Source organism: Rana temporaria, chromosome 6, assembly GCF_905171775.1.
Source record: "Rana temporaria chromosome 6, aRanTem1.1, whole genome shotgun sequence".
Taxonomy (NCBI): domain Eukaryota; kingdom Metazoa; phylum Chordata; class Amphibia; order Anura; family Ranidae; genus Rana; species Rana temporaria.
The window spans coordinates 206,231,392-206,253,643 of record NC_053494.1 but is presented as its reverse complement, the minus strand read 5'-3'; the positions used below and the strand labels follow the sequence as shown (position 1 = coordinate 206,253,643).

Here is a 22,252-nt window from a genome sequence, read left to right as displayed (position 1 = left end):
GCGTATCTTGCTGATTTACGCATTCTAGGCGTAAATCAGCGTTCACGCCCCTAGCGGCCAGCGGAACTAGACAGCTAAGATACGACGGCGCAGGCCGTCGTATCTTAGCTAGGTTTACTGTAATTGTATCTCAGTTTGAGAATATACTTAAACATACGACGGCTTAGATTCCGAGTTACGACGCCGGCGTAACTCTTTGTGAATCTAGCTATACATTTTTTTTCAAAAATTTCGGTCGTTTTTTAGTTGTTTCGCAAAAAATAAAAATCGCAGAGGTGATCAGATACCACCAAAAGAAAGCTCTATTTGTGGGGACACAATGATAAAAATGTCATTTGGGTACAGCGTAGCACGACCGCACAATTGTCATTCAAAGTGCGACAGCGCTGAAAGCTTGAAAATTGGCTTGGGCCTGGTATGGAAGTGGTTAAACACTGTCAGATTTGTATTTATTTACTTTATTTATTTATATCCACAACCCTTTCTTTTTATCCTGGCCACCATTGTCACTAAAACGGGAAAATCCCAAATTGTTACAAAACAATAAGTGAGGGGAAATCTTCCAAATCAGATGTTCCTGTGACAACTGTCTGAGATGGGAATTCCTCTCATTTTCTGTTGCATCTCCATTACAGGAAGTGAGGAGGAAAATGTTCTCCAAGTGAAATATCAACAGTAAAAAATAACCTGACTATATCTAAAACAAAAAAATGTCAATTGAAACACCTTAAGTTGTATTGTGTCACATTGGTCACAAGAGGGCGCAATAAACTCATGTCATTTGGCATTCTTTCTTTTTTTTTTTTGTACATTGGTTGGGCTTTAGAATTCCATTTCCAAGCAATGTCAGCGAATATATGTCATGTGTATGTCACTTGTCACTCTTTAGATAGCAAGAAAACAAATAATTGTAACTAGCCAAATACGTAAACATAATAGTATTACAGATAATAAAAATACAGAGTGTTCCCCTTACTTTCAATTACGATATAGAAACCCCAATAAAAAAAATTGGCGGCCCATTGAGACAATTGGACCTCCTGGATTACCACTGTACCCAACTGACCTATTGCTGAAGACTTGACCCAACTGGACCTGCTGGCTTACTACTGGACCCGACTGGACCTCATGGTTGATGGCTGGACCCAACCAGACCTTGTGGCTGCCCATTGGGCCCAATTGGACCTCCTGGATTACCACTGTACCCAACCGAAACTATTGCTGAAGACTTGACCCAACTGGACCACTTATATCATGTCCGAAGTTTTTGACTATCTCTTATATCATGTCTTTGGTCTCTGACCATTTCTTGCATTGTGTCCTCAGTTTCTGACCATCTCTTGTATTATACCCACAGTCTCTGACAATCTTGTATCATGTCTGCAGTCTCTGACAATCTTGTATCATGTCTGCAGTCTCTGACAATCTTGTATCATGTCTGCAGTCTCTGACCATCTCTCGTATCATGTCTGCAGTCTCTGACCATCTTTCGTACCATGTCTGCAGTCTCTGACCATCTCTTGTATTATATCAACAGTCTCTGACCATCTCTTTTATCATATCTGCAGTCTATAACCATCTCTTGTATAATTTCTGCTGTCTCTGAGCATCTCTTGTATCATGTCTGCAGTCTGTAACCATCACTTATATCATGTCCGAAGTTTTTGACCATCTCTTATATCATGTCTTCGGTCTCTGACCATTTCTTGCATTGTGTCCTCAGTTTCTGACCATCTCTTGTATTATACCCACAGTCTCTGACAATCTTGTATCATGTCCGCAGTCTCTGGCCATCCCTTGTATCATGTCTGCAGTCTCTGACCATCTCTCGTATCATGTCTGCAGTCTCTGACCATCTTTTGTATCATTTCTGCAGATATTTGCTGAAAAGGGGAATGATTTTAAAATATGAAACCTGTCTGCATTCTGTAAAGGAAGTAAACGGATGGGATTGCGTGTATGGGGCCGAGTATAATATTCCATTAAAGACAAATTTTACAGCAATTTCCATGTAAACTGCCCTGACCCTGCTCCCCTCCCCCGCCCTTTGCCAGGCTCGCCACGTTCCAGCACTGCACACTGAAGGTGCCAGGGCAGCAGGACTGACAATAAAGCAAAATAGAATGGACATTGATGGCATCAGTCATCCCCCCTCATTGTGTCTGATCTGTACAAACACACAGCAGCACTTTCCATTGTCCCTCCTGATCCTCTCTTACAATAAAGCCAAAGTCTGGCCTACAGCAAGGGCCGCCCATCCCCCGCTCTGTGTGCCCCCCCCAGCCTGCTGAGTGTGCAGCTCCATTCTGCGGATTCGGCACTCTGCGGTTTGTGGGTGGGCATATATAAGGGTGTAGGGGGCTTCCGAGCCGCAAGCCCCATTGCATCCAGCCCCTTGTAGACTCAGGTAAGAGGTGTGCTTTATAGCGTCAGCCTGGGAATCATGTGACCCGATGCTGGTGACCACTTAAATGTGAATTATTCAAAATGAACGTTCGGTTATTTCTGGAGAGATGGTGAAAAAAAAATCCGCAGCAGTGCCATGATGGCCCCCGGGGGCCCGCGCCTAGGGCAGCAGAAAGAATAAGGTGGCATTATTTGTTCCTTGTTTTGTTTGCCTCTTCTGCCCATCTCTGGACTATGGTGGCTAAATTCTGCAAGTGGTCTCTAGGGAGACGGAAGTGCTTAGAGGAGTCACTTGGCTCCCTGGGCCAGATTCACAGAGATCTGCGTATCTCTGCGGCGGCGTAACGTATGTCATTTACGTTACACCGCCGCAAGTTTTCAGCGCAAGTGCTTGATTCACAAAGCACTTGCCTGTAAACTTGCGGCGGCGTAGCGTAAATCCGTCCGGCGCAAGCCCGCCTAATTCAAATGGGGCGTGTATCATTTAAATTAGGCGCGTTCCCGCGCCGAACATACTGCGCATGCTCCGTTTTGACATTTCCCGCCGTGCTTTGCGCGAAATGACGTCGCACCGACATAATTTTTTGAACGGCGACGTGCGTTACGTCCTTTGCTATTCCCGGACGACTTGCGCAAAAAAAATTTTTTTTAAATTCGACGCGGGAACGACGGCCATACTTTAGTCTAAATATAAGCCATGAAATAGCAGCCGTAACTTTACGCCGGGAAAAGCCGACTAGCGACGACGTAAGAGAATGCGAACGAACGCGCGTACCTTCGTGAATCGCCGTAAACAGCTAATTAGCATACCCGACGCGGAAAACGACGCAAACTCCACCCAGCGGGCGCCGAAGTATTACACCTACGATCCGAAGGCGTACGAAGCCGTACGCCTGTCGGATCGAAGCCAGAAGCCGTCGTATCTTGGTTTGAGGATTCAAACTAAAGATACGACGCGACAAATTTGAAAGTACGCCGGAGTATCAGCAGCGTACTTCTTCTGTGAATCTGGCCCCCTATTTCTATTTTCTTCTTGCTTCATAGTGTGCAGTGTTTTTCAACTCCAGTCCTCAAGGCGCACCCAACAGGTCATGTTTTCAGGATTTCCAATATTTTTGCACAGCTGATTTGATCAGTTTCACTGCCTTAGTAATTAGCACAGCTGTTCCATCGGAGGGAAATCCTGAAAACATGACCTGTTGGGGCGCCTTGAGGTTTGGAGTTGAGAAACGCTGGTGTGGAGTTACAAAGTACTATGCAACTCCGATGGTGCATTATAGCATAGCTCCCAACTGTCCCGGATTTCGAGGGACTGTCCCTGATTTGAAGCAATGTCCCTCTGTCCCTCATTCTCCTCATTGTCCCTCATTTTGGTCTGATCTATAGAGTTGTATAGAAAATGCACTTTTTATCTTTCTAAAAGTGTTTTCCAGCGCTAAACCTTTCATCTGATTTCTAAATTGCTGCATTTGTAAATCCCAAAAGCCAATACAAAGGAATAGTAGTGGTAAAAAAACACTTGTGGGTTTAACTTATAATTTTTTTGGTATAATTTTCCTTTAAGGGGGCGTGGCAAGGGGTGTGTCCTATGCCTACATACTTTTGCTAATAGGTGTCCCTCATCCCCATCTCAAAAAGTTGGGAGATATGTTATAACATTGTATGGGTATGGAGTTGGGTGTATAGGATTTTACTGTGTTTTTTATTTTGTTTTTTTATTTTTTGTGGTTGAACTGGATGGACTTGTGTCTTTTTTCAACCTGACTAACTATGTAACTATGTAACTATGTAACTATGTAACTATGTAACTATGTAACTATGTAGTCATTGGTGTGCGCAGCCTATTGCGCCCCAGAGCACAAACACACATGTGTGCATATCAGCAGAGCAGGGGACGGTGTCAGTAGTTCTTATTTTTATTATTTTTCTTTTAATTTTTGCAATTTAATTTTTTTTTTTTTTTTTTACAATATTATTTATTTTTATTATTTTTTGCATTTTTTTTCCGTTTTAGTTTTGCATTAGTTTTTATTTTTATGTTTTATCACTTTTTTTAGCAGCCCCATAGGGCAGTGATGGCAAACTTTGTCACCCCAGATGTTTTGGAACTACATTTCCCATGATGCTTACACACTCTGCAGTGTAGATGAGCATCATGGGAAATGTAGTTCCAGAACATCTGGGGTGCCAAGGTTCACCATCACTGCCATAGGGGCTTTGGTGAAATATCAAGAGTTTAGGGACAAAGGGAGAAAGGGACAGTGGACCGTGTCAGTAGTTTTTATTTTTATACTTTTTTTTAATTATTTTTTGCAATTTTATTTTTTGTTTATTTTTTGCAATTTAAATTTTTTTACAATATTATTTTTTTTATTACTTTTTTAGGAGCCCTATAGGGGCCTTGGTGAAATATCAATAGTTCAAACGGAGCGAAAGGGACAGTGAACAGTGTCAGTAGTTCTTATTTTTATTTTATTTTTTATAATTTTTTTTGCAATTTTTTTTATAATTTTTTTTACTACATTATTTATTTTTATTATTTTTTGCAATTTTTTTTTTTTACAATATTATTTTTTATTTTTATTTTGTATTACTTTTTTTAGGAGCCCCATAGGGGGTTTGGTGAACTATCAATAGTTCAGAGAGAAAGGGACAGTGGACAGTGTCAGTAGTTCTCATTTTTATATATGTTTTTATTATTTTATGCAATTTTTTTTATAATTTTTTACAATTTTATTTATTTTTATTATTTTTTGCAATTTTTCTTTTATTACAATATTATTTTTTTCTTTTTATTATTAGGGGCTTTGGTGAAATATCAGGAGTTTAAACAGAGAGCAATGGACAATAGTAGTTCTTATTTTTATTATTTAAAAAAAAAAAAACATTATTATTATAATATTTTTTAACAATATTTTTTATTTTTATATTTTTTTTACTATTTTTTTAGGAGGCCCGTTGGGGGCTTTGGTGAAATATCAGAAGTTTAAACAGAGAGAAAGGGACAGTGGACAATTTCAGTAGTTCCTATTTTTATATTTGTTTTATTATTTTTTGCAATTTTTTTATAATTTTTTACAATATAATTTTTTTTATAATTTTTTGCAATTTTTATTTTTTACAATATTTTTATATTTTTTTACTATTTTTTTAGGAGCCCCATTGGGGGGCTTTGGTGAAATATCAGAAGTTTAAACAGAGAGAAATGGACAATGGACAGTGTTAGTAGTTCTTATTTTTATTATTAAAAATATATATATTATTTTTTTACAATATTTTAATATTTTTTTAGGAGCCCCATTGGGGGGCTTTGGTGAAATATCAGAAGTTTAAACAGAGAGAAATGGGCTGAGGACAGAACTTCCGCTGTCCCATTCTCTGCAGCCTTAGCTGCACTGGACAGTGAATGAATGGGAAGTGCTCTGTGCTGGGAGGCTTCCTGTTCATTCACAAACTGAAGCATAATAAAAAATAGTTTACTATGCTTCAGTTAAGAATGAACACAGGTGCGATCGGTACAGATCAATCACTGTTCATTCATTCATCCATCCTGATACATTCCCTGCAGCAGCCAGCGGGAGAGGAGGGAGAGAGACTGGGGATGCCAGGATGTGAGGGGAATCAGCACTGTACAGGGTGATTAGGGTGTGCCCAGGCACATCCAGCACAGTCACACCCTGTGCGTATTTGGTAATGAAATTGCTTGCAAATAGAAAAGGGCATCTGTAGGAGGACTGTAGGGTGAATGGGTGCTGAGAGGAGTCATTTGGCTCTCTATAGTTCAGGAAATATAAAACTATCTTTCTTTTCTCTTGTTTGGTAGTGTGCAGAGTTACAAAAGTACTATGAAGCTCAATTGGGTCATTCTAGCATTTGTATTTAGTAACAAAATGCATTCTTATAGAAAAGTGTATGTTATGCACCGCGATCGTGTCACAGAGAGGCAGAACAGGGAGATGCCTATGTAAACAAGACATTTCCCTGTTCTGCCTAGTGACAGGACACTGATCATCTGCTCCCTGACATCGGGAGCAGTGATCACTGTCCTGTCACTCGTAGCCCAGCCCCCCCCCCCACAGTTAGAATCACTCCCTAGGACACACCTAACCCCTTCCTCGCCCCCTAGTGGTTAACCCCTTCACTGGCAGTGTCATTTACATAGTAATCAGTGCATTTTTATAGCACTGATCGCTGTATAAATGACAATGGTCCCAAAATAGTGTCAAAAGTGTCCGATGTGTCCACCGCAATATCACAGTCCTGATAAAAAACGCAGATCGGCGCCATTACTAGTAAAAAAAATAATAATAATAATAATAAAAATGCCATAAAACCACCCCCTATTTTGTAGACGCTATAACTTTTGCGCAAACCAATCAATATACCCTTATTGCGATTTTTTTAAACACATTTAACCCCTTGATCGCCCCCTAGTGTTAACCCCTTCCCTGCCAGTGTCATGTATACAGTAATTAGTGCATTTTTTTTAGCACTGATCGCTGTATAAATGACAATGGTCCCAAAATAGCATCAGAAGAAATTGGGATATTTATTATAGCAAAAAGTAAAAAATATAGTTTTTTTTAAAATATTTTTGGGGGATATTTATTATAGCAATAAGTAAAAAATATTGTTGTTTTTATATATATATATATATATATATATATATATATATATATATATATATATATATATATATATATATATTATTTGGGGGATATTTATTATAGCAAAATTTAAAAAATATTTTTTTTTTATATATATATTTTTTGGGGGATATTTATTATAGCAAAAAGTAAAAAATATTAGTTTTTTTAAATATTTTTGGGGGATATTTATTATAGCAAAAAGTAAAAAATATTGTTTTTTTTATATATTTTTGGGGGATATTTATTTTAGCAAAAAGTAAAAAATATTGTTTTTTTTTTATATATTTTTTGGGGGATATTTATTATAGCAAAATGTAAAAAATATTGTTTTTTATTTATATTTTTGGGGAGATATTTATTATAGCAAAATTTTAAAAATATTGTTTTTTTTATATTTTTGGGGGGGATATTTATAATAGCAAAAAGTAAAAAATATTGTTTTTTTTATATATTTTTGGGGGATATTTATTATAGTAAAAAGTAAAAAATATTGTTTTTTTTTATATATTTTTGGGGGGATATTTATTTTAGCAAAAAGTAAAAAATATTGTTTTTTTATATATTTTTGGGGGGATATTTATTATAGCAAAAAATAAAAAATATTGTTTTTTTTATATATTTTTGGGGGATATTTATTATAGCAAAAAGTAAAAAATATTGGTTTTTTTTTATATATTTTTGGGGGATATTTATTATAGCAAAATGTAAAAAATATTTTTATTTATATATTTTCGGGGAATATTTATTATAGCAAATAGTAAAAAATATTGTTTTTTTTATATATTTTTGGGGGATATTTATTATAGCAAAAAGTAAAAAATATTGTTTTTTTTTATATATTTTTGGGAGGATATTTATTATAGCAAAAAGTAAAAAATATTATTTTTTTATATATTTTTGGGGGATATTTCTTATAGCAAAATTTAAAAAATATTGTTTTTTTTCTATATTTTTGGGGGATATTTATTATAGCAAAAAGTAAAAAATATAATTTTTTTTATATATTTTTGGGGGATATTTATTATAGCAAAATGTAAAAAATATTGTTTTTTTTTAATATATTTTTTGGGGATATTTATTATAGCAAAATGTAAAAAATATTGCGGTTTTTTTTTTTTCAAAATTTTCGCTCTTTTTTGTTTATAGCGCAACAAATAAAAAACGCAGAGGGCTGAAGTGGTTAAAGTCCACCTTTTCCCACCTTTTTATTGAATTATAATAATTAAAAAACTTTTTTCAAATTTCATGAATCAATACAGATGCAAATAAAAGCTACAATGTATACATGTGTTAACACCTTCCTGCCCAGGGATAGCCCACGCCCCGTAGTCAGTCGTTATTTCCAGGGGCCGGGCTGTGTATCTGGAGATGAAATATTTGCTGACCTGTTGAGAAGAACATAACAGACGGGAAAATACACAAGGCAGGTCCGCAAACACATACCGATCATGTGTGAAAGCCGATCGTTTGACAGTAAACTGCCAGAAATGAGACGATCCTTCTCATTTTAGTTCCAGGCTGGTTTCTATGTAAAAGGGACTTTTCAAATATTCCCAGGGATGGACATGCTGAGGATTGCAGAGGTTGTGTGATGTATAAAATACGAGCGGGGGATCGATATTTCCTACAATACAGGGGGGCAATTTACACATATCAAAGCGCGTTTCCCCATAGAAGTCAATGGAAACGAAAATAATTTGTTCCGCATTGACTTCAATGGCATGCAATACCGCATGTGGCCAGAGGTGGGGTGGGGGGGCGGAGAGCCTCGGTAATGATTGAGGACAAGTCGCTCCCCATGTTTTCCAATGATAACCATTCATATCGGTGCAACTTAACAGCTTCAGCCCCCTTCCTGACCAGAGCACTTTTTACAATTCGGTACTGCGTCGCTTTAACTGACGATTGCGCGGTCGTGCGACGCTGTACCCAAACAAAATTTGCGTCCTTTTTTCCCCACAAATAGAACTTTCTTTTGGTGGTATTTATTCACCTTTTGAAAAAAACACAATGGGCCAGATATACAAAGAACTTACGCAGGCGTATCTATTGATACGCCGCGTAAGTTCTACGATGCCCCGTCGTATCTTCGTTTTGTATCCACAAAACAAGATACGACTGAATGTGGGCTCAATCCGACTGGGTATCCCAGTGCGCATGCTCGAAATCACATCGCAAATAGTCAATGCTTTCGACGTTAACGTAATTTACGCAAAGCCCTATTCGCGAACGTTTTACGCAAACCACGTAAACAACTGAAAATTCGACGCTGTCCCGACGTCCATACTTAACATTGCGTACGCCTCATAGACCCAGGGGTAACGTTACGCCGGAAAAAGCCTTACGTAAACGACGTAAAAAAATACACCGGGCGGGCGTACGTTTGAGGATTGGCGTATCTAGCTAATTTGCATACTCGACGCGGAAATCAACGGAAGCGCCACCTAGCGGCCAGCGTAAATATGCACCTAAGATCCGACGGCGTACTAACACGTACGTCAGTCGGATCTAGCCCACATTCAGGCGTATCTTGTTTTGTGGATACAAAACAAAGATACGACGGCGCATCGTAGAACTTACGCGGCGCATCAATAGATACGCCGCCGTAAGTTCTTTGTGGATCTGACCCCTAGTGTTATTTTTCAAAAGGGCTGCAATATAAGCCCTACCCCGAAAATAAGCCCTAGTTTAAAATGCTTGTAAAATCCTATAATCCTCGCTATTACAGTAGTATATAATGTACAATGTGTGTGTTTCTGTAATATAATTGCGGGGAAGAGAGCTCCGGCGGGTTACAGAAGCGCAAAGCGGCGCTATAACCAAGGGGATTGGCATAATTATATTACAGAAACACACGATGTACATTATATAATACTGTAATAGAGTGGATTATAGGATTTTAAAAGCATTTTAACTTTACACTGGGGATTTCTGACAGGCAGGGAGAGAGAGGGGGAGAGAAGACATCACATTACATGGTAAGACCTACCCTGAAAATAAGCCCTACTGTGTCTTTTGTTGCCAAAATGAATATAAGACCCGGGCTTATTTTCGGAGAAACCCGGTACTAGATATAACTGGTTGTCCTTTATGGTGTAGGCCTGATGGTGTTGCTCTTTTCCATTCCGTAACTTGAGTATCATATCCCTCTTTCCCCACACAGTGAGCAGAATGACCAGCCAGCCAATGGAGACTCTGGGTCAGTGGAAAGTCACTGTCTGGGAGGAGGAGAACTTCCAGGGCAAAAGATGTGAGTTCCTCATGGAGTGCCCCAACATTATGGAGCGAGGGTTCCGGAAAATCCGTTCCATCAAGGTGGAGACCGGACCGTGAGTATTCCGATACAACCCCCACCCCCCCCCCCTCCGCGCGCATTTCCAGATCCTCTTTAGAATATCTGCTGGCCATGCTGCTTTGGCTGGTGATCCCAGGAAGGGCAGGGTGACCTCCAGGAAGGGCAGGGTGACCACCAGGCTGGGCTGCCTTAAAGCTTATGAAAACCCTAAAAATTAACTTCTCTTATTTGTTAACCACTTCAATACCGGGCACTTAAACCCCCTTCCTGCCCAGGCCATTTTTCAGCTTTCAGCGCTGTCACACTTTGAATGACAATTGCGCGGTCGTGCAACACTGTACCCAAATGAAATTTTTATCATTTTTTCCCCACAAATAGAGCTTTCTTTTGGTGGTATTTGATCACCTCTGCATTTTTTATTTCTTGCGCTATAATCAAAAGAAAAGCGACAATTTTGAAAAAAAAAATATATTTTTTACTTTCTGCTATAATCAATATACAATTTTTTTTCCCTTAGTTTAGGCCGATATGTATTCTTCTATATATTATTTGCAAAAAAAAAAAATCACAATAAGCGTATATTGATTGGTTTGCGCAAAGGTTATAGGGCCAGATTCATGAAAATTTACGGCGGCGTAACGTATCCCCTTTACGTTACTCCGCCGCAAGTTTTCGTCGTAAGTGCTTGATTCACAAAGCACTTACGTGTAAACTTGCGGCGGCGTAGCGTAAAGCCGTCCGGCGCAAGCCCGCCTAATTCAAATAGGGCGTGTACCATTTAAATTAGGCGCGTTCCCACGCCGAACGTTCTGCGCATGCTCCGTTAGGAAATTTCCCGCTGTGCTTTGCGCGAAATTACGGCGCCCCGACGTGTTTTTTGAATGGCGACGTGCGTAACGTACTTTCGTATTCCCGGACGTCTTACGCGAAAAACAAAAAATTGAAATTCGACGCGGGAACGACGGCCATACTTTAACATGGGCTGTCTATTGTTACACCACCTAAATAGCAGCCGTAACTTTGCGACGCGAAAAGCCGACTAGCGACGGCGTAAGAGAATGCGACGAACGCGCGTACCTTCTTGGATCGCCGTAAACAGCTAATTAGCATACCCGACGCGGAAAACAACGCGATCTCCACCCAGCGGCCGCCAAAGTATTGCATCCTAAGATCCGAAGGCGTACGAAGCCGTACGCCTGTCGTATCTTAGCCAAATGCCGTTGTATCTTTGTTTGTGAATTACAAATAAAGATACGACGCGGCAAATTTGAAAGTACGCCGGAGTATCAGCAGATACTCCGGCGTACTTCTTCTCTGAATCTGGCCCATATTTTTTACTTTCTGCTATAATCAATATACAATTTTTTTTTTCTCAGTTTAGGCCGATATGTATTTTTTTACATATTTTTGGCAACCAAAAAAAAAATCGCAATAAGCGCATATTGATTGGTTTGCGCAAAAGTTGTTAGCCTTTACAAAATAGGGGATATGTTCATGTCATTTTTATTATTCTTTTTTTTTTAAAACTAGTAATGGCGGTGATCTGAGATTTTTATTGTGACTCCGATATTGCGGCGGACATAATCGGACTTTTTTGACACCATTTTGGGACCATTAACAGTGATCAGTGCTATAAAAATGCACTGATTACTGTATAAATGTCACTGGCAGTGAAGGAGTTAACACTAGGGGGCGATCAAGGCGTTAAATGTGTATCCTAGGGAGTGATTCTAACTGTAGGGGGAGGGGACTCACAAGGGGAGGAGACCGATCGGTGTTCCTTTGTACTGGGAACACACATCGGTCTCCTCTCACCTGACAGGACGTGGATCTGTGTGTTTACACTCACAGATCCACGGTCCTGCTCTGTTACTGGGCAATCGCGGGTGCCCAGCGGACATCACGGCCGCCAGACACGTGCATCGGCTCCCCGAGTCCTTCAAGTAATACCAATAATGAAGCACTATCCCTCAAACTGATATCAATGATGATGGGGCACTATTCCTCCAACGTATACCAATGATGGGGCAATATTCCTCCTACTATTACCAATGATGGGGCACTATTCCTCCAACGTATACCAATGATGAAGCACCATCCCTTAAAGCGGTGGTTCCCCCTTAAAAACAACATTTTTTTATTCCACTGCCCCCCCCACATTCCATCACGATTAATGCTCTTAATATTTTTTTCCTGCTGTACATACCTTAGTACAGCATCTTCACCCGTCCATCCGGGTTGCGAGTCCCGCGGGAGTGGGCGTTCCTCACAGGCTGTTGATTGACGTTTTGCCCAAAAACGAGCTCTCCCCCCGTCGCGTAAGCCGCGTCACGATTGGCGAAAGGAGCCGAACGGCGATGCGCATGCGCAGTATAGCGCCGACTCGCCGTTCGGCTCCTTTCGCCAACCGTGACGCGGCTTACGCGACGGGGGGGAGAGCTCGTTTTTGGGGAAAACGTCAATCAACAGCCTGTGAGGAACGCCCACTCCCGCGGGACTCGCAACCCGGATGGACGGGTGAAGATGCTGTACTAAGGTATGTACAGCAGGAAAAAAATATTAAGAGCATTAATCGTGATGGAATGTGGGGGGGGGCAGTGGAATAAAAAAATGTTGTTTTTAAGGGGGAACCACCGCTTTAAACTGATATCAATGCTGGGGAACTATAACTCCAATTAATACCAATGATGGGGCAATATTCCTCCTACTATTACCAATGATGGGGCACTATTCCTCCAACGAATACCAATGATGAAGTACCATCCCTTAAACGGATATCAATGATGGGGCACTATAACTCCAATTAATACCAATGATGGGACATTATTCCTCCTACTAATACCAATGATAGGTCCCTATTCCACCAACTAATACCAATCAGTGGGCACTATTCCTCCTACTGGACATCAATAGCGGAGCAATAGTACCTGCCAATGATGGGGCCCTATTCCTCCCACTGATACCAATGATGGGGCATTCTTTCCCCGATTAATACCAATGATGGGGCAGGACGCTATTGTTCCTCCTATTGATCACAGGGGATGTAACTGTTTTACTCCCACTGACCACCAGGTTTGCTCTATAACCAACAGTCTTCCTGTTCTATAAACAAAGCATGATGTGGGGATCGCTACCTGGGAGTTTTTTGACCAGACTTCCAGTGGGGCCCAAAAAGAATGAACATTTTACCGAGCTGCACAATTTTTAATACTGGTGCCCGGGGGCGGACTGACCATTGGGACTCTCGGGCACTGCCCGAGGGCTCCATGCCACTAGGGGGGCCCATCAGGGTTGCCAGGCTCAGTAAAACCAGGGACAGTATGTAAAAATCTGTGTTTTTTTTACATCTGTCCCTGATATGTGTGAAACCGACATGCTTTTGATGGGAAAATCATGAGATTTTAGATGCCCTGCCTCCTGGCTTGGTGGCCATCTGTAAGCCCAGGGGCCCCATAATCTTCTATTGCCCGGGGGCCCCATGAGTTGTCAGTCTGCCCCTGCTGGTGCCTTTTGAATGCATAATCTATTTTCTGGAAAAGCTGAACTTAGCCTTTAAACGGAACCCTCCTATGATAATTTAGCTATGACTAAACATTGAACTTCAATGCGAAACGCGTCAGTTAAATACCCCCACTGCTTGCTGTGTTTTGTAGTGCCTTTTCCTCACTTCCCTTGTCTCTGCTTCTTCGTCAGATGGGTCGGCTTCGAGTATCCAGAATTCCAAGGGCAGCAGTTTATCCTGGAGAAAGGAGACTACCCTCGCTGGGAAGCATGGAGCGGAAACACCAGCTACAGAACCGAACACCTTCTGTCCTTCCGACCTGTGAAATGCGCTGTAAGCTAAATTTCTCTATATCTGCCGTCTTACCTTTATTAACCACCTCAGCCCCGGAAGGATTTACCCCCCTTCCTGACCAGAGCACTTTTTGCGTTTCGGCATCGCGTCGCTTTAACTTGCGCGGTCGTGCGACATGGCTCCCAAACAAAATTGACGTCCTTTTTCCCCCACAAATAGAGCTTTCTTTTGGTGGTATTTGATCACCTCTGCGGTTTTTATTTTTTGCGCTATAAACAAAAAAAAGAGCGACAATTTTGAAAAAAAATCAATGGCCCAGATTCTCGTATCTCGGCGTAAAACTATGCGGGCGTAACGTATCTCATTTACATTACGCCGCTGCAAGTTTTACAGGCAAGTGCTTGATTCACAAAGCACTTGCCCGTAAAGTTGCGGCGGCGTAGCGTAAATTCCCCGGCGCAAGCCCGCCTAATTCAAATGATCCGGGCAGGGGGCGTGGATCATTTAAATTAGGCGCGTTCCCGAGGTGATCGTACTGCGCATGCGCCGTCCCTAAAATTTCCCGACGTGCATTGCGCGAAATGACGTCGCAAGGACGTCATTTGGTTTCGACGTGAACGTAAATGGCGTCCAGCCCCATTCACGGACGACTTACGCAAACGACGTAAATTTTTAAATTTCGACGCGGGAACGACGGCCATACTTAACATTGGTTGCCCCTCATATAGCAGGGGCAACTTTACGCGTCGCAAATCTAACGTAAACGTCGTATCTTCACTGCGTCGACCGCGCGTACGTTCGGGAATTCGCGTATTTTGCTAATTTGCATACTCGATCGGGAAAACGATGGAGGCGGCACCTAACGGCGGGAAAAAAAATTGCATTTAAGATCCGACAGCGTAAGAGCCTTACACCTGTCAGATCTAATGGATATCTATGCGTAACTGATTCTAAGAATCAGTCGCATAGATACGACGGCCCAGATTAGGACTTACGACGGCGCACATGGCGTTGGAACCTCGGATTACGAGTACAATCCTTTCCAGGAGAATGCTCGTAATCCAAAGCACTCGCATATCAAAGCGAATTTCCCCATAGAAGTCAATGGAAACGAAAAAAATTTGTCCCGCATTGACTTCTATGGCATGAGGTGTGGGGGTGCGCCGGAGCTGAGCTGAGCAGAGCCGGGCTGAGCCGTTCGGAAATACTCGAAAATACTCCACTCCCGAGCCTTTCCGAGGTTTTCCCCGTTCAGCTGAGCTGTCCACATGCCTTTCCGAGTATTTCCAAGGCTCTCCGGCGCACCCCCACCTCTGGCCACATGCGGTATTGCATGCCATAGAAGTCAATGCGGGACAAATTATTTTCGTTTCCATTGACTTCTATGGGGAAATTCGCTTTGATATGCGAGTGCTTTGGATTACGAGCATTCTCCTGGAATGGGTTATACTCGTAATCCGAGGTTCCACTCTATATTGTCAGAACTAATATCCAGATCATCTGAGATTACCTTGTGCATTGATAGGCCGGAGATTGGTACAACCACTACAGGCTTTCATATTGTGCATGCCGGTAAACTTTGCTAGTACTGGAACATAACTGTACTACCCTCACCTCTTATAAGAATTATTTTTTTGTCCTCCCTCCCGAATCCCCCCCCCCCCAGAACCACAGCGACAGCAAAGTGACCCTATACGAAGGAGAGAACTTCCAGGGCCGCAAGTTTGAGCTGAGCGATGACTACCCCTCCCTGCAGGCCATGGGATGGTGCACCAAGGAGGTGTCTTCCGTCAAGGTCAACTCTGGCGCGTGAGTACTCAGATATTTACTCCTCTTCCTCGAGAACCCCTTCATTAGAATAGATAGACCCATGCTTGGGTGGTGAACCCCGAAAAAGCCATGTTGTGGTCTAAGATCTGAAGATTAAGCTTCGGAAGATATAGGCAGATTCTGGCCCAAATTCTCAAAGGCGTTACGACGGCGCAACACCATTTGCGCCGTCGTAAATCCTAATCTGGCCCCGGGTATCTATGCGACTGATTCTTAGAATCAGTTACGCATAAATACCCATTAGATCTGACAGGCGTAAGGCTCTTACGCTGTCAGATCTTGAATGCAATTTTTTTTCCCGCCGCTAGGTGTCGTCGACGTCCTTTTCCCCGTCGCTTATGTAAATTAGCTAATTACGACAATTCCCGAACGTACGCGCGCTCGACGCAGAGAATTTACGACGTTTCTGTAGCCTTTGCGACGCGTAAAGTTGCCCCTGGGTCTATGAGGCGCAGCCAATGTTAAGTATGGCCGTCGTTCCCGCGTCGAAATTTTAAAAATCAATGTCGTTTGCGTAAGACGTCCGTGAATGGCGCTGGACGCCATTTACGTTAACGTCTAAGCAAATGACGTCGGTGCGACGTCAGTTAGCGCAATGCACGTCGGGTAATTTACCCGACGGAGCATGCGCAGTACGCTCGGCGCGGGAACGCGCCTAATTTAAATGGTGCCCGCCCCATTTGAATTGGGCGGGCTTGCGCCGAGCGCTTTTACGATACACTGCCGCAAGTTTACAGGTAAGTGTTCTGAGAATCAGGCACTAACGCTGTAAACCTGCGGCGGTGTAACGTAAATCACATACGTTACGCTGCCCAGGAGCAACGTAATTATATGTGAATCTGGGCCTCTGACTTTTTTTAGAAAGTCTAGAGCTACCTCTTACTTATGCTCCGCCCCCTACACCTAGGTTCCTCCCCCGCTTTGCCAGACAGTTGGAACACTATCCAGTGAAGCTGCACAAAAAATCACGAGAGTTGCAGTTTCCCCATTCTTTCATGCAACAAGTGTAGAGACTTCTCTGCTCACTCGGGCAGTCTGCCAAGTTTTTAACACCATTGTCTGTGTTAGTAGATAAGTAGAAACATTGTAACTCTTCCTTCTTAGATCAAAGGGATAAAACTTCTGTCTGTAAATGAAGAAAATGTAACCACTTAGGTTACATTCACACCTAGGCGTAGGCGATTTGCGGCGTTTTTTACCGCGATTTGACGCGACAAAACGCAGCGTTTTTCCCCGCGGTTTTGTACAAGTCATTGGCATCAATGTAAATGCCCAAGCCGCCCGATTTGCGCGTCAAAAAAGGGTCCGGGACTTGTTTGAAATTCAGGCGTTCGGCGTTCTTTCGGCGTTCTGCGTTTTGCGTTGGAGATGTGAACCATCTCCATAGAGAATAATGTTATTTCCCCCCTCTAGCGTCTTTGAGCGTCGCGCTTCAGGCGACAAAACGCTCAGGTGTGAATGCAGCCTCAAAGGAACACTAAAGGCAGAATAAAAAAATAAAAAAATAACAAACATGTGATACTTACCTCCACTGTGCAGCTCGTTTTGCACAGAGTGTCCCCGATCCACGTCTTCTGGGGTCCCTCGGCGGCTGTCTCGGCTCCTCCTCGCAAAAGCTTTCCACCTTCATGCGATCGAGCTCGCATGGTGGAAAGCTTTTGCGAGCGCGCTCCCGTGATACAGCGGCGGGCATAGCCGCCGACTGTATCACTCGGCCCCGCCCCCCGGCGCGCCGCGTCATCCGCTGTGATTGACAGCAGCGCCAGCCAATGGCTGCGCTGCTATCAATCCGTCCATCCTAGCCAATCAACGGCCAGGCTGGGAACCGAAGAGGATCATGAGGACGCGCACGGGACTTTCGAGGGGTCGGGTAAGTAAAACGGGGGTTTCGGGGGGGGGGGGGGCGGTACCGTCGGATGTTTTGTTCACCTTAATGCATAGGATGCATTAAGGTGAAAAACCATTTGCCTTTACAACCCCTTTAAAGTCTAAACCTTTTTCTGACACTTGTTTTCTACAAAGTTAAAATCAGATTTTTTTTGCTAGAAAATTACTTGGAACCCCCAAACCATAGGCACGCGCAACTGCGCACTCTGCCCAGGCACACCCTAATCACTCCCCGCAGTGCTGATTTCCCCTGCTGCCCAGTGTCCCCTCAAACAGCATGGCTGGCTTCCCTCCTCTCCCATTGGCTACTGCAGTGGGCACACATAGATGATATTTCAGGATGAGTGGGGGAAGGGGTAATGTCATCTACCAGCCACTTCCCTTTCCGAATGAACACAGTGAGAGATCGGTACCGTGTTTTTGAACTTTCAGGTGCACACCCTAATACAACAGGCTGCACACACCTATGCCCCAAACATTATATATATATATTTTTTAGCAGAGACCCTAGGGAATAAAATGGCAATTGCTGCAATATTTTATTTCACACTGTCTTTCAAATGCATTTTTTGGGGTGAAAAATATATTGTAAAGAATGAAAAAAAAATTAAACAGTAAAGTTAGACCAATTTTTTTGTTTAAAGCGGAGGTTCACCCAAAAAACAAGTATATAACATTACATTCAGTATTCCTCAAACATGTACAGTATGCCGTTTTTTTTTTTGGGGGGTGTACATACGGTATTATCGGTATTTTCCTCCCGGCTTCCGGGTACTCACTCCCACGGGACTGGGCGTTCCTGTGCAGTGCCGCAATGTCATCTGGGACTTTGCCCATATGATTGACGTGCCTGAGAAAACCCCCCCCCCCCCCCGGTGGATAAGGCGCGTCACGACTTTCCGAAAGTAGCCGAACCGCGAGTCGGCTCTATATGGCGCCTGCGCAGTCAGAGCTACACGGCTCCTAGTCGGTGCGCAGGCGCCGTATAGAGCCGACTCGCGGTTCGGCTACTTTCGGAAAGTCGTGACGCGCCTTATCCGCCGGGGGGAGTTTTTCTCAGGCACGTCAACCATATGGGCGAAGTCCCAGATGACATTGTGGCACTGCACAGGAACACCCAGTCTCGCAGGAGCGAGTACCCGGAAGCCGGGAGGAAAATACTGATAATACGGTATGTACACCCCCAAAAAAAAAAAACGGCATACTGTACATGTTTGAGGAATACTGAATGTAATGTTATATACTTGTTTTTTGGGTGAACCTCCGCTTTAATGTGAATGATTATATTACGCGGTGAGAATCGTTATCTATCTTTTAAGCCAAAAAATTGCAGTTCTCAATTTAGCCATCATTGTGCAGCTCTAGTATCCAGGGAGGTCAGGGAGTTCACTGCCAATGCCAGTAATATACATGTTTGGGGTCTCATAACTGACCAATCAGTGACTGAGCAGATAGTAGAAGCAAGAAGGTGGTTCCTATAGGTGGAGAAAGCTATGTAAAGAGAGTAAAGGAAAGGTTGGAGGTAATTTATGTAAATTTACATTTTGGGTACTTGTGCAATTTGTTTCGTTTCGTTCCCAATTCGTTTTTCGTAAACCAATTTCAATAAATTCATTTATTTGGAAACATCCCAATTAACGAAAACCCATTTAAAGTGATACTAAAGGTTCAGGATTTTTTTTTTAAATAACAAACATGTTATACTTACCTCCACTGTGCAGCTCGTTTTGCACAGAGTGGCCCCGATCCTCGTCTTCTGGGGTCCCACGGCGGCTCCTCTCCGCAATAGATAACCCCCTCTGGGAAGCTCTCTACTGAGGGGGTTACCTTGCGGGCGCGCTTCTGTGTCGTGCACTCAGCGTCCATAGACGCCTAGTGTATGACTCGGCCCCACCCACGTCATTGACAGCAGCAGGAGCCAATGGCCGCGCTGCTATTAATCCATCCAATAAAGAGCCGAGAAGCCGTAGAGAGAACGACGCGAGATCGCGCCTGCGGAAATTCAGGGCTCAGGTAAGTAAAACGGGGGCTTGGGGGGCGGACACTGCAAGGCGTTTTTTGAAAAAACTCGAGGCTTTATAACCTCTTTAACAATTTTTTTCCAAATATTTGTAAATTCGAAAATTTTAAATTTGAAGATCCGAAAATATGAAATAATAACTAACTTTTAAATGAAATGAAATGAAACCTTGGTTTGAGAATAACTTGGTTTGAGAGGTTTATTTTAACAGCGAGAGACAGAATGACAACAAAAATATCCAGAAAAAAAAAGCATTTAAAAAAAGTAAAAAAAACTGATTTGCATTTTAATGAGTGAAATAAGTACAGTGGAACCTCGGATTGCGAGTAACGCGGTTAACGAGCGTTTTCGCAATACGAGCAATTATTTTTAAGAATCCTGACTCGGTTTGTGAGTGTTGTCTCTCAACACGAGCAGGATTCCAGCCACAGTACCGCGTTTGGCCTTAAGTGGGGGGCGCCAATCGGAGCCGAACGGTGCTGTTCGGAAAGACTCGGAAATACTCAGTTCCCAAGCCTTTCCGAGGTTTGCAGAGGACAGCTCCTTTCCGTGTGTTTCCAAGGCTCTCCGGCGCCCCCCTCACCTCTGGCCACATGTGGTATTGCATGCCATTAAAGTCAATGCAGAACAAATTATTTTCGTTTCCATTGACTTCTATGGGGAAACTCGCTTTGATATGCGAGTGCTTTGGATTACGAGCATTCTGCTGGAACAGATTATGCTCGTAATCCGAGGTTCCACTCTATTTGACCCCCCCTATCAGTCAGCAAGATTTCTGGCTCCCAGGTGTCTTCTATACAGGTAACAGTAGTAAGAAGAGCCGACAAAACTGTAACGCTTGAAGTGTCGTTTATTAGTACATCAGAGTGAATAATAAATGATAATTGTATAGAGGAAGCAAACTGAGATTGGGAGAACTCTCTTAAAGGGAGTGCTCCTAATCTCAGCTTGTTACCTGTATAAAAGACACCTGTCCACAGAATCAATCAATCAGATTCCGATCTCTCCACCATGGCCAAGACCAAAGTATACTTACTATTACAACTATAGAGGTGTAGAATTCTGTTTTTGTATGATAGGTCCACTTTAAGGGACTGCCTATCCCTTTCCACCTTGGCAGCCCCCTAGTGGTAGAGAATATACGGACTTGTAGTTCTGCAGCTGGTGCCAGGGTTGCTCACACTTCTTTTGTCTTTCTCTGTTTACTATACCCGCAGCTGGGTGGCATATCAGTTCCCCGGATACAGAGGATACCAGTATGTGCTGGAAAGGGACAGGCACAATGGTGAATACAAGAACTATAATGAATACAGCACTCAGGCCCACACTAACCAGATCCAATCCATCCGCCGCATCCAGCACTAAGGAGCCGCCCCGGGACCTCACCGCCACTCTGCCTATCCCCCCCATCCCTGCCGCGCCGTGACTCGGAGCCAAGCTGACTGCAATAAATACAACTTTAAAAATACAACATTTCTTGTGTCATTTGTTCCTCCATCAAAGATTCTTTGTAGAGTGCAAATATTCTACTCAATGGGAAAAAAAACATGGCAGCCATAGGGATCGTCTACATCAGAAAAGAGAGAAAGGTGCTGGAGAGACTGAGACTAACACACACATATATATATATATATACACTATATTACCAAAAGTATTGGGACGCCTGCCTTTACACGCACATGAACTTTATTGGCATCCCAGTCTTATAGGTGGATTCAGGTAGGCGGGCGCATAGTTGCGGCGGCGTAGCGTATGGCATTTACACTACGCCGCCGTAAGTTAGCGAGGCAAGTACATGATTCACAAAGTACGTGCCTGCTAAGATACGGAGGCGTAGCGTAAATCGGGCAGGCGTAAGCGCGCCTATTTCAAATTCGGCTGAGGGGGCGTGTTTTATGCTAATGGGGGGGTGACCTTACGTGATTGATGTATTTTAAGAAAGGCGCATGCGCCGTCCCCCTACATATCCCAGTGTGCATTGCGGCACAGTACGCCGCACGGTCCTATTGGTTTCGACGTGGACGTAAATAACGTAAATCCCTATTCACGGGCGACTTACGCAAACGACGTAAAATTTTCGAAATTTTGACACGTGAACGACGGACATACTTAACATTACTATTCCAGCTATTTGATGGAATAACTTTAGGCCTGATAATGCGTTACGTAAACGGCGTATCTGTACTGCGTCGGCCGGGCGTACGTTCGTGAATAGGCGTATCTAGTGATTTACATATTCTACGCCGACCGCAATGGAAGCGCCACCTAGCGGTCAGCCTAAAAATTACACTTTAGGATACGACGGTGTAAGACACTTACGCCGCTCGTATCTGAGCCTAATTTAAGCGTATCTGGTTTCCAATTAGCGC

General features: G+C 42.9%; 1 protein-coding gene across 1 annotated transcript; it reads left to right on the top strand.

The window, feature by feature from the left end:
• Positions 1 to 2,305: 2,305 nt before the first annotated feature.
• On the top strand, positions 2,306 to 21,351 carry CRYBA2 (crystallin beta A2). The gene is made up of 5 exons (XM_040358155.1): positions 2,306 to 2,407; positions 10,219 to 10,384; positions 14,044 to 14,185; positions 15,813 to 15,955; positions 21,101 to 21,351. The coding sequence occupies exons 2-5, from the start codon at positions 10,227 to 10,229 to the stop codon at positions 21,246 to 21,248; spliced, it is 591 nt and encodes a 196-aa protein (XP_040214089.1). The 5' UTR covers positions 2,306 to 2,407; positions 10,219 to 10,226; the 3' UTR covers positions 21,249 to 21,351.
• Positions 21,352 to 22,252: the final 901 nt, after the last annotated feature.